General features: G+C 42.4%; 1 protein-coding gene across 5 annotated transcripts in view; it reads right to left on the bottom strand.

Moving 5' to 3' along the window:
- Window positions 1-18607, bottom strand: part of CABIN1 (calcineurin binding protein 1) — a 288720-nt gene that overhangs the window by 106255 nt on the left and 163858 nt on the right. For all 5 annotated transcript variants that reach the window (XM_040349192.1, XM_040349212.1, XM_040349222.1 and 2 more), the window contains one exon: window positions 13730-13843. In XM_040349192.1, coding sequence (XP_040205126.1) covers window positions 13730-13843 — 114 coding nt within the window. The remainder of the gene's footprint in view (window positions 1-13729; window positions 13844-18607) is intronic.

Here is an 18607-nt window from a genome sequence, read left to right as displayed (position 1 = left end):
GGCTCTGTGCAAAACCACTGCACAGCGTAAGCAAGTATAACATGTTGTTCTTTTTAAGGGAAAAAAAAAACCCCCAAGCCTTTAGTATCACTTTAAAAGTGGTAACTTTGCATTACTGACTTGGCATAGCTTGATTTTCTCTCATTCAGCCTGTAAGCTGAACGAGTGAAAATCAATTGATTCTCCGCTGCCGTCCATTGTATTTAGGCAGCGACCACAACTGCATCTGGCCTCAATACACTGGCGAGCTAGGCGGTGGTTGCAGGGCCACTCATGGCTCAATTTAGTCTTTTCAGCAGGAATAGAAAGAAATTCTGAGCTGTTTATGACTGGCCTATAGCGGTTTACTTTACTCCACCAATAGACCAATGTAACTATACAATAAAACCATTTCTAGAGCTCATTTTTATCTAGCCTTTGCTGCTCTATTCATCCCACTGACATAACTGATAAGACACTATTCCTCACACCAAAGATGGGGAAATATTCCTCCCACCAACACCAACAATGGGACACCAGTACTTCCAATGAAACGGACTATGCCTCCCACTGACACCAACTATGGAGACTATGCCTCCCGAAGACACCAAATATGGAGACTATGCCTCCCGAAGACACCAAATATGGAGACTATGGGGGTTATTTCCGAAAGGCAAATCCACTTTGCACTACAGTGTATATCTGAAATGAGGGGAAGTGCTGCTGATTTTATTATCCAATCATGTGCAAGCTAAAATGCGGTTTTTATTTTCCTTGCATGTCCCCCTCGGATCTACAGCGACTGCACTTCCAAGTACACTTTCAGTGCAATTTCAAGTGCATTTTGCACTTGTAGAGCAAAATGGATTTGCCTTTAGTAAATAATCCCCTATGCCTCTGGAAAACACCAACCATTCCAAAGATGCCAACTATGGGGACTATGCCTCCCACTGACCCCAACTTTGGGGACTTTTACCTTCCATTGACACCAACTATGGGGACTATACCTCCTAATGACACCAACTATTAGGACTGTGCCAATTACTTATACCAACTGTGAGGGCTATGCCTCTCATTGACAACATTTATGGAGACTATGCCTTCTGAAGACACCAACTATTGGAACTATGCCTCCCACTAACACCAACTGTAGAGACTATGCCACCCACTGAAACCAACTGCGGGAAATATGCCTATTACTGATATTAATTATGGAGAATATGCCTCCAACTGGCACCAACTGTGGTGACTATTTCTTCCAAAGACACCAACTATGCACACTATGCCCTCCCAATGACACCAACTATAGGAACTGTGCCTCCTACTGACACCAACTGTAAAGACTATGCCACCCACTGAAACCAACTGTGGGAAATATGCCTCTTACTGACATTAACCACTTCAATACCAGGCACTTTCGCCCCTTCCTGCCCAGGACAATTTTCAGCTTTCAGCACTGTCACACTTTGAATGACAATTGCGCAGTCATACAACACTGTACTCAAACTATATTTTTATCATTTTCTTCCCACAAATAGAGCTTTCTTTTGGTGGTATTTGATCACCACTGGGGTTTTTATTTTTTTTGCAAAACTAAAAAAGACCAGAATTTCGGGGAAAAACGTTTTTCGTAGTTTCTGTCATAAAATTTCGTTTTCCCCCTCACTGACGGGGACTAATATGTAGAATTGATGGGCACTGATATGCAACACTGATGGGCACCAATAGGCGGCATGGATGGGTGGCACTGACAGGCGGCTGTGATGGGCACTGACAGGCAGTACTGATAAGTGTTACTGCTGGGCACAGATAGATACTATAATGGGCACTGATTGCCACTGTGGTGGGCACTGCCAGACTTTATTATTGGGGCACTGATTGGCAGCTGATTATCAGCACAGCCCCATCAGATGTGCCAATCAATGTGCTGATTATCAGCACAGACCCCCCCCCCCCTTTCTGACAGGGAGAGCCGCTGATCGGCTCTCCCTGTCAGAGCAAACCGAGGAATGCCGTTTACCAGCACTTTCTGGTTCACACGATGATCAGCTGTGACAGCTGATCACGTAGTAAGAAGCCTCTGACAGAGGCTCCTTATCACGATCGGAGAGGCGGCGTGTCAGACTGACACGCCGCACTCACGATCACGCGCCTGCATGTTATCCTGCTGGATGTCATACGAGGAAGTGGTTAATTACGGTGACTATGCCTCCCACAGACACCAACTGTGGGGACTATTTCTTCCAAAGACACCAAATATGCAGCCTATGCCTCCCAATGACACCAACAATGGGGTAATTACTTCAAAGGAAATCAACTATGGGGACTGTGCCTCCCCAGGACATCAACTATGGGGACTATGCCTCCCACTGACACCAACTATTGGGACTGTGCTGTCCACTGGCACCAACTGTGGGGACTATGCTTCTCACCGACACCAACTGTGGGGACTATGCTTCTCACCGACACCAACTGTGGGGACTATGCCTCCCACTGACACCAACTGTGGGGACTATGCCTCCCAATAACACCAACAATGGGGTACCATTACTTCAAAGGAACTCAACTATGGGCACTGTGCCATCCTCTGACACCAACTATGGAGACTATGCCTCCCACTGACACCAACTATTGGGACGGTGCTGTCCACTGACACCAACTGTGTGCACTATGCCTCCACTGACACCCACTGTGGGAACTATGCCTCCTACTGACACCAACTGTGGAGACTATGCCTCCCACTGACACCAAGTGTGGGGACTATGCCTCCCACTGACACCAAGTGTGGGGACTATGCCTCCCACCGACACCAAGTGTGGGGACTATGCCTCCCACTGACACCAAGTGTGGGGACTATGCCTCCCACCGAAACCAAGTGTGAGGACTATGCCTCCCACCGACACCAAGTGTGGGGACTATGCCCCCCACCGACACCAAGTGTGGGGACTATGCCTCCCACCGACAACAAGTGTGGGGACTATGCCTCCCACCGACACCAAGTGTGGGGACTATGCCTCCCACCGACACCAAGTGTGGGGACTATGCCTCCCACTGACAACAATTATGGAGTCTATGCCTCTTGAAGACACCAAATATGGAGACTATGCCTTCCACTGACACCAACTGTGGGCACTATGCCTCCCACTGTAGTTATCACTGAGGGCTCCTTCAAAAAGTCATTATGAGCAATAACATTCCTTGTGCTAAGGTAACCCGATCATTTTGAATGGCCTGATAACGCACTGCAGCACAGCTAAAAAAAAGGTTGCCACTGAAGTCCTCTGACACTCCTCCATAACAACATCATGGATCTGGTGGATGTTAGAGACCTTGCGTGCCTCCACCTTCCGTTTGAGGATGCCCCACAGATGCTCAATAGGGTTTAGGTCTGGAGACATGGTTTGCTGGTTCATCACCTTTACCCTCAGTTTCTTTAGCAAAGCAGTGGTTGTCGTAGAGGTGTGTTTGGGGTCGTTATGTTGGAAAACTGCCCTGCAGCCCAGTCTCCGAAGGGAGGGGATCATGCTATGCGTCAGTATGTCACAGTGCATGTTGGCATTCATAGTTCCCTCAATGAACTGCATCTCCACAGTGCTGGCAGCACTCATGCATCCCCAGACCATGACACTCCCACCAACATGCGTGACTGTAGGCAAGACACACTTGTCTTTGTACTCCTCACCTGGTTGCCGCCACACACGCTTGACACCATCTGAACCAAATAAGTTTATCTTGGTCTCATCAGACCACAGGACATGGTTCCAGTAATTTATGCTCTTAGTCTGCTTGTCTTCAGCAAACTGTTTGCGGGCTTTCTTGTGCATAATCTTTAGAAGAAGCTTCCTTCGGGGACAACAGCCATGCAGACCAATTTGATGCAGTGTGCGGTGTATGGTCTGAGCACTGACAGGCTGACCCCCACCGCTTCAACATGCAGCAATGCTGGCAGCACTCATACATCTATTTCCCAAAGACAACCTCTGGATATGACACTGAGCTCAACTTCTTTGGTCGACCATGGTAAGGCCTGTTCTGAGTGGAACCTGTCCTGTTAAACAGCTGTATGGTCTTGGCCACCATGCTGCAGCTCAGTTTCAGGGTCTTGGCAGTTTTCCTATAGCCTATGCCATCTTTACATAGAGCAACAATTATTTTTTTTCAGATCCTCAGAGAGTTCTTTGCCATAAGGTGCCATGTTGAACTTCCAGTGACCAGTAAAAGAGTGAGAGCAAGAACACCAAATTTAACACACCTGCTCTCCCCCATTCACACCTGAGACCTTGTATCACTTATTAGTCACATGGCTAATTGGGCCCAATTTGGACATTTTCACTTAGGGGTGTGCTCACTTTTGTTGCCAGTGGTTTAGACATTAATGGCTGTGTTGTGTTATTTTGAGGGGACAGAAAATTTACACTGTTATTCAAGCTGTACACTCACTACTTTACATTGTAGCAAAGTGTCATTTCTTCAGCGTTGTCACATGAAAAGATATAATAAAATATTTTAAAAAAATGTGAGGGGTGTACTCACTTTTGTGAGATACTGTACAAGCATGGGGGTCACATTTGCTTGTCAGGATCTTTTTCCTACGTAGCCATACTGTATTACATACGGTTTGTTTCACACTGTTAGTTTATCATCAGATCTCCATTATAAATTACTTGTGAATCAAGGATGCTGAGCAGTTGCAGTGATATAAAGAGAGCCACTAGAGGGAGACTCTAGAAGTTAGTATATGTAATAAGATTTGGCAAGCAAACATAGCTAAGAAAGTTACATTACAACATTTCATTAAGGTAAATACTAAAACAAAAAAATAATTAGGGATTAAAATTTTGCAGCTTATTAAACATTAGATGTGGTGGCTGCATTAATTTTGTTTTTTAAAGCTCCTCCCTGTTTTTAACTGGCCATTTGCCCAGTAACACATCTTCTGTACTAGTGTGACCCCACTCTGGATGAAGAAAAACAGGGGACACAGCAGACAGCAATCTGGGGGGAAGGGGGGAAGTGTTCGATGTACTAGCAGATTTAAGTACACTAACAAATTGAAGCCAAACTCCAGTTCATGCTTAATAATCAGTTACAGAAAAAAAAAATCCTTTTGGGATAAAGGTTTTACATGAATAAAAGCTGCTAATGTTAATCACCCCTGACAGTGTTAAATGGTTTGTCTCATCCATATAAACCAGTGTTTCTCAATTCCAGTCCTCAGGCCCCCCCAACAGGTCAGGTTTTCAGGATTTCCCTCAGATGAAAAGGCTGTGGTGATTACTAAGGCAGTGAAACTGATCAAATCACCTGTGCAAAATAATGGAAATCCTGAAAACCTGACCTGTTGGGGGGGCCTGAGGACTGGAATTGAGAAACACTGATATAAACCAATGCAGACTTGCTGGCCTAGATCGCTAGATAAAAATAGAAGAAGAAATAAAGCCAGAAAAAGCAAACCAATTCAGCCACCACAACTAACAATTGGTAAGTTGCAATATAATAAATGTTTGCTTTTGGGTTTATTTCAACTTTAATCAAAACTCGAGGCGACAGAATCTGGAGCAGCTGTACACAGCAACCAATCAGCTTCCAACTTCATTTATTTCAGTTAAAGTGGTTGTAAAGCCTAAATATATCCAGTGAAGTGACCAGTCTCAGGTAATATACAGAGATGAAACAAATCCTACTACATAATCTTTATCCATTTATCTGCAGTCTTCTCAGTCATTCAAAGTGCAACAAATTTATACAGCTTGTCTGAGCTTCCAGAAAGCAGCGGGTGAGGAGCTGAAGTTACACTCTGCAGAGCTCAGTAAGGAAAGCTATATGGAGGGAAAGGACTCTCTTCACACAGCACACAGGAACAAAGCTGAGGCTGGCAAACAGAGGCTGTGTGCTGGAACTCCTTTCCCTGTCACCTTTTTTCTCTTGGTGTCAGAAAAGCTTTTTAGAAGTGATTCATGCTGATAGCAGAGGAACAAAGGCAGCAGACAGAAATGACACTTAGTGCTCTGGACTGAGACAAGTACACACTATAGAGCATTGGTTCTCAACTCCTGTCCTCAGGACCCACTAACAGGCCAGGTTTTATGTATTACCTTGGGGGAGATGCAGACTAGAATACTGCAATCACTGAGCAGCAAATGATATCACTTGTGATGTATTTCAGTTAGGCTGGGTTCACACTACTACACTACTTTCATCCTACTTTGCTCTGCTACATTGGTCCTACATTTATCCTACATCCATCCTACATCCATCCTACTTTCATGAACAGGATACTACTTTGGTCCGACTTCAATGATATTCAATGGGCCTGAAGTAGGATCAATGTAGGACCAAAAGTAGTACAGGGAGCATTTTCAAAGTCGGACCGACTTGTGTAGGACGCTACAAGACGCTCTCATAGGGAAACATTGAACACAGAGCAAAGTAGGATGAAAGTAGTGTAGTAGTGTGAACCCAGCCTTATCCTGCAAACCTGGCCTGTTAGTGGGTCCTGAGGACAGGAGATGAGAACCTCTGCTATAGAGGGATATGCTTTGTTCACATTTCACATCTGAGGTTTACAACCACTTTGGCCACTTGACCTCCAGAAGGTTTCACCCGATTAATACCCAGACCATTTTTTGCTATTCAACACTGTGCTACTTTAACCACTTGCCGACCGCCCACCGCCGTTATACGTCGGCAAGTTGGCTCGGCTGGGCGAGAGCACGTAGTATGACGTCCTCTCTCCCAGCCGCCACTAGGGGCGCGCGCGCGCCGCCCGGCACACGCGATCGCTCGGTACAGAGCGGGGACCGGGAGCTGTGTGTGTAAACACACAGCTCCTGGTCCTGTCAGCAGGGGAAATGCTGATCTTCCGTTCATACAATGTATGAACCGAGGATCAGTGTTTCCCCTAGTGAGGCCCCCCCCCCCCACAGTAAGAACACACCCAGGCATACTTAACCCCTTCCCCGCCCCCTAGTGTTAACCCCTTCACTGCCAGTGGCATTTTTATAGTAATCCAATGCATTTTTATAGCACTGATCGCTATAAAAATGCCAATGGTCCCAAAAATTTGTCAAAAGTGTCCGAAGTGTCCGCCATAATGTCGCAGTACCGAAAAAAAAAATCGCTGATCGCCGCCATTACTAGTAAAAAAAATATAATAAAAATGACATAAATATACCCCCTATTTTGTAAACGCTATAACTTTTGCGCAAACCAATCAATAAACGCTTATTGCGATTTTTTTTTACGAAAAATATGTAGAAGAAAACGTATCGGCCTAAACTGAGGAAAAAAATTTTTTTTATATATTTTTGGGGGATATTTATTATAGCAAAATGTAAAAAATATTAATTTTTTTCAAAATTGTCGTTCTATTTTTGTTTATAGCGCAAAAACTAAAAACCGCAGAGGTGATCAAATACCACCAAAATAAAGCTCTATTTGTGGGGAAAAAAAGGACGCCAATTTTGTTTGGGAGCCACGTCGCACAACCGCACAATTGTCTGTTAAAGCGACGCAGTCCCGAATCGCAAAAAGTACTCTGGTCTTTGGGCAGCAATATGGTCCGGGGGGTAAGTGGTTAACTGGCAATTGCTTGGCCATGCAACACGCAAATTAAATGTATATAATTTTTTTCAGACATATAGAGCTTTCTTTTGATGGTATTGATCACCACTGGGTTTTTATTTTTTTATTTATTTAAACAAAAAAAAATAAACAAAAGATTTGAAAAAAAAACCCCATCACTTTCTACTTTCTGTTACAAAACATAGCAAATAAAAAAATTATACTGCTACGTGTCTGGTTAAAAAACAAAAAAAAAAAAGTTTTATATGAATTGGTTTGTGCGAAAGTTATAGCGTCTACAAACTATGTTATATATAATGGAAGTTACGCAGCTATAGACGCTATACTGTAATGGCGGTGATCATTGACATATAGTGGGACTGTAATAGGGTGGCAGGCAATCTGGCACTAACAGACACTATCTGGAAGGGTCACTTACTAACAGCGATCAGGGATAATCCTGTACACTGACACTGTACTGATGACACTGGCTGGGTAGAGGTTAACATCTAGGGGCAATCAAGGGGTTAACTGTGTAACAAACTATGTGTAATGTGTGCTGCTATTACTTTCTGATCTGGCTGTTTTTTCTCCCTGCTATTCAGGGAGAAGAAACAGCCAGATCACTGTTCCCTGTAAACAGAGTTCTGTTTTTGTAAACACAGAACTGTGTGTGATCTGACACAAGCGATCAGCTCATTTCAGCCAAAATAACTGGCTGAAATTTTCTGCCAAATTTGTGCTGTGTCCAATCATGTGCACCCTAAACCCGGAAGAAGGCCAGTGACTGTGCCAGTACCTGTCGCCCACTCCCAGCATATTGACGGAGAGTGGTTGGCAAGGGGTTAAAGCGTTTGTAAACCACAGACATAAAAAGTAAACAAAGCACATCCCTCTAGTTTTTAACTTGAATTCAAAGCACCTAGTCTGGTTCTTCTCTGATCCCTCTTATGCCGCGTACACACGATTGGAATTTCTGATAAAAAAAGTCAGATGGACTTTTTTCATCGGAAATTCCGATCGTGTGTGGGCCCCATCGGACTTTTTTACGTTGGTGTTTAGAAATAGAACATGTTTTAATTTTTTCAGATGGAAAAAAAAAAAACAGATAGGAAATTCCTATCGTCTGTGTGCAACTCAGACGGAGAAAAAACCCACGCATGCTCAGAATCAAGTCGACGCATGCTCGGAAGCATTGAACTTTTCTTGGCTCGTCGTAGTGTTTTATGTCACCACGTTTTGGACGGTCGGAATTTGGTCTCACAGCTTGAATGGAATTCGACGAAAAATTCCATCGGATTTTAGGCCATCGGAAATTCCGATCGTGTGTATGGGGCATTACATCTGCATGAGTCACTGATAGAACCAAGTCCACACCTCAGCCCCCTCCAGCATACAACATGTGACTCAGACTCAGCTCTGTGTTTTTTTGGTCTATGAGCCTGTTGGGAAGGGGGCATGTCCCTTCCCTCCAACCATATTTCAGGGAGCTCTGTGTTTTAGCTCTGGAGTGTGTGTAATATCAGACCCCTCAACCACCTTCTGCTGCTTAGAGATTCTCTTTAAAACGTGTTGTGAAAGGCGGTAGAGGCTAGATATGGCTGCAGGTAAACAGGTACAACTTATGTAAGAGTATTTGTTTCATCTCTGTATATCATCTGAGGCCAGTTACTTCACTAGGTATTTGTGGGGGGAAAATTATAAAAAATCCATTTGGGTACAGTGTTGCATAACCAATTGTCATTCAAAGTGCGACAGCACTGAAAGTTGAAAATTGGCCAGGGCAGGAAGGGGGTGAAAGTGCCCTGTAGTGAAGTGGTTAACGTGGACTCAGCATTACATAACATTTGCTAAGCTACTAAGTGGAATAAAAAATTGGCACCTAGATGAATCTTTCACTTCGAGTGTCACAAGAGCCCTAAAAACTTGGAGTGCTTATTAATGAAACCTTGACTAGACCTAAGGACAAGCTGCTATAGGGTGACAACACTCTGCCTCCCAATTGTGCATCTGTTGTCATCCAGTCACACTGGCCTTCTGACGGAGACTACAAATAGCCACACACATTACACAGGCATGCTGTAACCATTAGGAAACTTGCCCCAGGAAATACCTTGCAGCCATCACTGGTGTAAAAATAAACCAGAAGTGACTGCAAAGAGGTGTCCATCAGTGCCACCTCTCAGTGCCCATCCATGCCCAGTGCCCATCTGTGTCACCCATCAGTGCCACCCATAAGTGCCCATCAGTGCCGTCTATGAGTGCCCATCAGTGCCACCTCGTCGGTGCCCATCGGTGCCCGTAATTGAAGAAGAAAACGTACTTATTTACAAAAAAAATTAGCAGAAAAAAATAAAAACTTAATTTTTTTCAAAATTTTCGGTCTTTTTTTAGTTGTTGCGCAAAAAATAAAAATCGCAGAGGTGATCGAATATCACCAAAAGAAAGCTCTATTTGTGGGAGCAAAATTATAAAAAAAATTGTTTGGGTACAGTGTAGCATGACCGCGCAATTGTCATTCAAAGTGCGACAGCGCTGAAAGCGGAAAATTTGCCTCGGCAGGAAGGTGCGTAATTGCCTGGTTTTGAAGTGGTTAAACAAAAACAAAAAAAAAGTTTAAACTAAGTATTTTATCTTTTTATTTTTAAATGGCAATTACTTTTTATACAAGTGCTTTAGAAAACCAAAAATCATTCAGGTTAGGGTTTTTTATTTACTTCAGGACTGCTATTGCAATAGATAATCAGGGGAATTCATAGAGAGTGTCTGACACTCTTTAGGATTAATTCTCGCCTTCTCATGACAAATGACAGTGCAGGCGACTGATTCGTATACCTCCTGTTTAAAGGTACATGGTTTTGGGGTGCGCACAAAGGACCAAAGTGTCCATACAGACACTCCCATCCTCAGTGCAGCTGAGATCGCTCCCACTGCTGCAACTGTCACACAAACAGGGCAGCAGCTGAGTAAATCTGAAGATGGGTGGACAAAGCCTGATAGGAATTTGGGATTTATAGACAGTAGTTCGCCATCGTCGCCCACTGTCCGTATCACTGATTGCTAGAAGGCTGTTGGCTGTAAACAAAGTAGTGGTAGCAAATATGTTGCCTTGTTGCACAGCGTAGTGTAGCCTGTCTCTGTAAGCCAAATAGGGCACCTTTCACGCAAGCGGACAGATTGGGGTCGTCTGTCCGTTTTTTCTTTGGCAGACCCGATCGAACCACCCATTGGTCTCTATGGGGCGGCGGATGTCATCCGATTCAATAAAATCCACTAAAAACAGACGTATGGTGATATGTTCGCCATCTGTCAGGCGGATCGGATGTCAAGTGAATGGAAACGACCGCCCCATAGAGGAGAGCAGGCTGTGTCCGTGTTTGCTCTGCATAGCAGAACTGACACAGACCTGTCATTCGCCTGTTCAACGAGGATCAGCGAATAGATCCCATACTGAGCAGGAAGATCCTCCTGGACGGATCCACTTCATCTTGAAGGGGCCTTAGATTTGGTCTTAATCATCTCCAGCTTTGTTTATGAAATGGAGGTAATTATTTTTGAATCTGGTGCAGTAATAGTGCCACTTTGTAAAAGTGGTGCTTTTTAAGAACTACCAGAATCTGCTGCACATGTCAGTAAAGCTATTGAAACGAGCGTCAGGGATGTTTGAATCGGACACAGGACATTTAAAAGGGCCATACTACCAGATAAGTCTTGTTGTTTATTGAATTCCCCCAATGGTATTCTGGTAACTGAATGCAGTTAATACATTTATTAACTAAAACAATAATTCAGTATACTAATTAAAAACAAATTGTTGCTTCAACTTCTCTGCTCCTTTAAGGGCCAGGTCACACCAGAACGCATTGTCCAAAAGGCTTGTTCCATGTGCGTTTCCTGCACTGCTTTCAAAACGCACTGCTTTTACAATTTGCTGCAGGTGCCAATACATTGTTAACGGCACCCCAATCGCAGATTGCAAATGCTGTGCATTTGCAGGCACCAGACTGCATGGTACCTCAGTACCATGCGATTTGGGCAATCTTTCAAAAGTAGTGCATGCACTACATTTTGTGTTATCCAGTGCGACTTGCAGCCTATTCAAATTAAGGGGCTGCCATATCACACTGCAGGGGAATGCACAGGAATGCAGCCCTCACTGTCTCTCTTGATGGATCACTTGGTCTGCAGCCAATCACAGAGAAATGCATATTAACCGCTTGTTGACCACATCACTTAGATGTACGGCAGTAAAGTGGCTCTCCTGCACAGGAACACATACCTAGTACGTGATCTGGCACTTACGGGTGGAGGTGCCAATCATACAAACAAAAGTCACTGCCCCTACCTATGACTGGTCTATACAATAAGGAGCGCTGGGAAGGGCGCACATACATACAGGAGACTTAAAATGCAATGTTTTAGTTAGGACTGTAGTATACAGAGAGCCTTGACGGGGCCTGCAGCTTACACATGCATTTGCAAATGCGTGCAACTAAACCTCTGATTTTAATGCACACTGATGGTTGCTGATTGGTCGGTAAGTTTGAGCCTGGATATTCCATGTTTTTGGATGGGGTGCCAATCAATGGGTGCTGGCCAATGAATGTCCACTGGCACCTCCTGATCGGCGTAGAGAGACAGAGAACAGAGCTCTGCCTATATAAACAAGGCAGAGCTCTGTTCTGTCAGCAGGGATGTGATGGGGTTTCTTTCCCGGCAATGCAGGGAAAAATCCTTTAGATCCCTTAATAAAAACAGCACACATAGTACACAAAAACATTGGTTAGGCACACTTTTAACCCTCTGATCACCCTATATGTTTAACTCCTTCCCAGCCAGTGTCATTAGTACAGTGACGCTGCATATTTTTAGCACTGATCACTGTATTAGTGTCACTGGTTCCCACAAAGTGTCAGACTGTCCGCCACAATATCGCAGTCCTGCTATAAATAACTGATCGCCACTATTAGTAGTATAAAAAAGAATCCATGATATACTATAGTTTGTAGATGCTATAACCTTTGAGCAAACCAATCTATATATGCTTTTTGGGAAAAAAAATTTACCAAAAATATGTAGCAGAATACATATTGTCCTAAATTTATGAGGAAATTAGGTTTTACATCGTAAAAAAAAAAAAGAAGTATATATTATATATATTTTTTCAAAATTGCCTGTCTTTTTTTATTTATAGTGCAAAAAATAAAAAACCCAGTGGAGATCAAATACCACCAAAAGAAAGCTCCATTTGGGTACAGCGTTGCATGACTGCACAATTGTCAGTTAACGTAACGCAGTGGCATATTGCAAAAAATGGCCTGGTCATGAAGAGGGGAATACCGTTTTAATAGTATTATTATATATTTTTTTTAATGCTAAGGGTCCTTGAAGTATGCATTTGCCTATTTGAGTGGCCCAGGTTTTGGAAATCTCTGGAAATGAAAGGTTTGTCCAGACATCTCTAGGAGCCAGTTTTTTCAGTTTTCTAGTAGTTTAGGATCTTTACTAAGGCTCAATTTACATCTATGCATGTTGCTTTTGAGCATTTCTGCTGGTTTTTTTTTTAACCACGATTTGCATTTTTTATGCTTTTTTTTATTTATTTTTTGCCAAATTTGTTGTTGGGCAGATAAAAAAAAAAAAAACACAAAAAGCTAATTGTGGCAAAAATGCACAACATACTCTTCTGCAGCTTCTCCATTGAAGTCTATTGAACCAAAAAAAAAAAAAAAAGCACCGTTTTGCATTAAAAAAAAGTCCCTGACACTCTCCAAAAATGCAGAGGCACAAAAATGCATTGATGTGAACGTGTTCCATAGGAATTAATGTTAAAAAAAATGTCCTGCAAATCTGCAAAAAGTATGAAAAAACGCACTGGTGTGACTGGAGCCTAATATGACAAGTTTCTTGTAATTAAAAATCATCAGAAATATTGCCCATAGCAACAATTAGATATCGCCTGTCATTCTGCAATATACCTAAGTATATGAAAGGAGGCATCTGACTGGTTGTTTTTGGATGCAACTTCTCTAGCTTTTTTAAAAACACACCTTTATTCATCAACTTGCAACTCAGCTAACCTGATCTCCATTCTACAAGAATGAAACAGACTCATGTGTCCAGTTAACTCTTTCATCAGAACCCCTTTTTATTCCGACTATCTTATTATACACAGCACACAACTTACATTGAAGAAATTGGTCTTGTTCCTCTCGAAGAAGAGTCCCTGTGCTGGCATGTGCTTCAGCTGCTGCCACGGGATACTGCTGCCTAGCAACACGTCTCGGGCCCACTGCAAGTTCTAAGGAGACAACAGACAGGGATGAAACAGATACTGCTGTGGGTATATGCTGTGCATACATATAGATTATTTTTTTCCACACGTATTTGCTTTATAAATTCGGCATAAAAAGAAACACTGTGTGTGGTATCAAATAGATGGCAAACAGGTCCCCTAGAGTTCTATTACTGTTATAACATCTGAAAATTTCAAAATCAACTAATACCATTTCGCAACAAATATACAGTACAGACCAAAAGTTTGGACACACCTTCTCATTCAAAGAGTTTTCTTTATTTTCATGAATATGAAAATTGTAGATTCACACTGAAGGCATCAAAACTATGAACACATGTGGAATTATACATAACAAAAAAGTGTGAAACAACTGAAAATATATTTCATATTCTAGGTCCTTCAAAGTAGCCACCTTTTGCAGCAGACACATCTCTAGAACTGGTAAGAGGAGACTGTGTGAATCAGGCCTTCATGGTGGAATATCTGCTAGTAAACCACTGCTAAAGAAAGGCAACAAGCATAAGAGACTTGTTTGGGCTAAAGAACACAAGGAATGGAGTTTAGACCAGTGGAAATCTGTGCTTTGGTCTGATGAGTCCAAACTTGAGATCTTTGGTTCCAACCCCCGTGTCTTTGTGCGACGCAGAAAAGGTGAACGGATGGACTCTACATGCCTGGTTCCCACTGTGAAGCATGGAGGAGGAGGTGTGATGGTGTGGGGGGAGGGGGGGTGCTTTGCTGGTGACACTGTTGGGGATTTAATCAAAATTGAAGGCATACTGAACCAACATGGCTACCACAGCATCTTGCAGCGGCATGCTATTCCATCCGGTTTGCGTTTAGTTGGACCATCGTTTATTTTTCCACAGGACAATGACTCCAAACACACCTCCAGGCTGTGTAAGGGCTATTTGACCAAGAAGGAGAGTGATGGGGTGCTGCGCCAGGTGACTACCTCTTGAAGCTCATCAAGAGTGTGCCAAGCATTAATCAAAGCAAAATGTGGCTACTTTGAAGAACCTAGAATATGAAATATATTTTCAGTTGTTTCACACTTTTTTGTAATGTATAATTCCACATGTGTTAATTCATAGTTTTGATGCCTTCAGTGTGAATCTACAATTTCCATAGTCATGAAAATAAAGAAAGCTCTTTGAATGAGAAGGTGTGTCCAAACTTTTGGTCTGTACTGTATATGTTCTAAAATCTGGCCAAGAGAAGGCAGAGATGTAGTCAGTAGCAACCAATCAGATTCCACCCCTTAGTATTCCAGTGCAGGTTAGGACAAGTTGGCATTTAAAAGTTTGCTATGGGTAAAGGGCCCAGCATTCTCCATTAGAGTTTATTTTAATAATAGCCCCTTGTGACACGTAAAATATAAAAAAAAGAAACTGAAGTTTTACTTAATCCTTTAAATCCAGAGTTTGAATCTGATTGATTCCCGTCTGTCACAGAATAATTTTAAGAAATCAATGACATGGCAAAATAACTGCATGAGAAATTTCAGAAGGCAGTTGCTATTTCTTGCCACCTGGACTGCATACTAGTTCTGGGACATCAGCATCACTCTTTACAAAGATAAACAGGTGAAATCTGAACCCCAGGTATGTTTTTGCACAATTACACTGGTCCAGCTTAGACCTAAGCAAGTACGGCATCTCTGAATGGCAGAGAGCGAGTTATCCCCTGTAGTTACTATGTAGGTAGGCAGCCGCTTGGTAAAGGTCCTGGAAGACATTGACGATAACCATACTAGCAGCAATTACTAAAGTGATTCTCCGCTTCCATAGGGATTGACTAGGTATGGAATAAGTATACTTACAATGTTCCAAGCTGGACTAATATAAATGTTAAACTGTTGCACTATCTGGCATGTGATATTTCTCAAATATTTGTGTCTGAAACATGTTACACCAGCATACAATGGTTCCCTCACACCTGTTTAAGAATATGCAATAATACATTGTGCGTACAAAAGCAAGGATTATATAAAAAACTGTTACTTATATAGCTGAATAAAAAAAATCAATGTATACAAATTAAACCAATTATAAACAAAAAACTACTAACATAGATTTATCCAAATTAGCCAATAAAACACCCCGTTCTACTATTCTGAAAGCAGGCACCTGAGGCCCAAAGTATTTTCCATTATAAAAATTACCCACATGTTAAAAATGCGTCCCTTCCAAGACCATGCAATAGTGAGCTTGGAAGCAGGATGTAATTTCCGAGACCATGTTGGCAGGACAAAGAGTCCGTTTTCTGGATGCAGGCCGTGGCTTTTAGGTAAACTCTGATGACTCTATGTCCAAAAAATGGACAAACATACAGTTATCCAAATTAGCCAATAAAACTCTCAGTTCTACCTTTCTTATTCTGAAAGCTGGCACCTTAGGCCCAAAGTGTTTTCCATTATGGAAATTACCCACATGTTAAAAATACTCAAGCATGGCAGAAAAACAGATCCCATATGTGTATCAATTTTTATGCTGTATATCCTGGAGTACAGTACAGGACACTGGATGGATAGTCATAGATCCTTAATTATAGGTTGCTATCTTCTGGTGACTGGACATTGGCAAAGCTTTTTAACTCGCCCCCTTTGGGCATACCCCTATAACCCAACCCCACTCTGTGAGACCTCAGTTTTTTTTAGTAAGCAATGAAAAATAACACAGGAACAGAGGGGAGGGTTGCCTGGATATCCACCTCATATAACTTTTATGTTAAATATATGTATGAACTGAAGACCAGGTGACCGCTTTACAAGCTGAGCCACAAATGCTTGATGTCAAAATGCCCAGGAAACCCCCACTGATCTGGTGGACTCTGCCAACTCTTCCCTACTGGGGTTACCTTATCCTTTAATGCATAAGCTCTTACAATAAGTTGTCTTATACATCTAGCAATAGTGGACTTGGAAGCAGGATGTCCCTTTCAAGACCATGTTGGCAGGACTAAGAGGCCATTTTCTGGATACAGGTTGTGACTTTTAGGTAAACTCTGATGTCCAAATAATGGAGAGCCGTTTCCTTAGGATGTTTAGTAGCCGAGCACAAGAAAGGAAGGACAATGTCTTCATTAACCACTTCAGCCCCTGAAGGTTTTACCCCCTTAATGACCAGAGCATTTTTTTGCGATACGGCACTGCATTGTTTAACTGAGAATTGCGCGGTTGTGCAACGCTGTACCCAAACAAAATTGATGTATTTTTTACCCCACAAATAGAGCTTTATTTTGGTGGTATTTGATCACCTCTGCGGTTTTTATTTTTTTGCGCTATAAACAAAAAAAATAGCGACGATTAAAAAAAAAAAATTATAATACATATCCAAAAATATAAAAAAATAAATATTTATTCATCATCTTAGGCTGATATATATTCGTCTAAATATTTTTAGTAAAAGTTATTGTGCCTACAAACTATGAGATCGACTTGAATTTTTTATAGTTTTTATTGAAAATCTCAGTGATCTGTGATTTTTAGCAGGACTGCGACATTGCGGCAGACACATTTTACCCCAAATGACACTTTTTGGGAACCAGTGACATTATTATATTGATCAATGCTATAAAAATGCACTGATCAATGTAAAAATGACACTGGCAGGGAAGGGGTTAACACCAGGGGGCAATCAAGGGGTTAAGTGTGTTCCCTCAGCGTGTTCTAACTGTAGGGGGGGATGGGCTTACTGAAAAAATGACAGATCACTGCTCCCGATCACTGGGAGCAGCGGATCCCTGTCATGTCACTAGGCAGAACAGGGAAATGCCTTGTTTACATTGGCAGTTCCCCGTTCTGCCTCTCCCCATGATCACGGGCCGCCGACTGACATCGAGTCCGCTGGCACGCACCTGCAGTGTGTGCGCCTCCGTTATCCTGCTTTTTACGGACTGACATACATGTACGTCAGTTTGCACAGGAGAGCCATTCTGCCGTAAATCGGCGTGAGTCGGTCGGCAAGTGGTTAATGTGGAAGGCTGGTACCACCTACCAGAAAAAGGAGTTGTGGATGCAAGACCACTTTATTCTTGTAAAAAATTAGGAAGGGCTCCTTACAAGAGATAGCCGCTAACTCTAAAACATGGCTGACAAATGTAATCACCACCAGGAAGGCTACTTTGTAGGAACAAAATACCCAAGGCAATTTACCTAATAGGTTTAACCACTTGCTTACTGGGCACTTAAAACCCCCTCCTGCCCAGACCAATTTTTCGCTTTCAGCGCTGATGCATTTTGAATGACAATTGAGCAGTCATACAACACTGAACCCAAATGAAATTTTTATAATTTTTTTCCCACAAATAGAGCTTTCTTTTGGTGGTATTTTATCACCCCTGCGTATTTTTATTTATTTTTTTGTTAATAAAACAATTAAAAAAAAAAATATTTTGTTATACAATTTTACAAACAGGTAATTTTTCTCCTTCATTGATGCATGCTGATGAGGCTGCACTGATGGGCACCGATAAGGTGGCACTGGTGGGCACGGATTAGCGGAAATGAGAGCCATTCTGAAAATTCATTTCATTACTTGTTATGGGGCATCAACACAGAAAAGTAAGGTGGAAGGCAGGGTTTGTAAAGGTTCCAAAGTTTGCTCCTGAACAACAGGATCCTGTGAAGTGTCCATCGCCCTAGTTCAATTATCTGCAGTTTGTTAAATAGTAATTGAAAGCAACAGCTTGTTGCAGGGTTGGACTTGCAAAAGCAAGCAGAGCCTTTAAGAGCGTCTCAAATCTTCTGGCTGCCGAATTCTTCAG

The sequence above is a fragment of the Rana temporaria genome, chromosome 1, assembly GCF_905171775.1.
Source record: "Rana temporaria chromosome 1, aRanTem1.1, whole genome shotgun sequence".
Taxonomy (NCBI): domain Eukaryota; kingdom Metazoa; phylum Chordata; class Amphibia; order Anura; family Ranidae; genus Rana; species Rana temporaria.
This window is presented reverse-complemented; position numbering and strand designations above follow the sequence as displayed.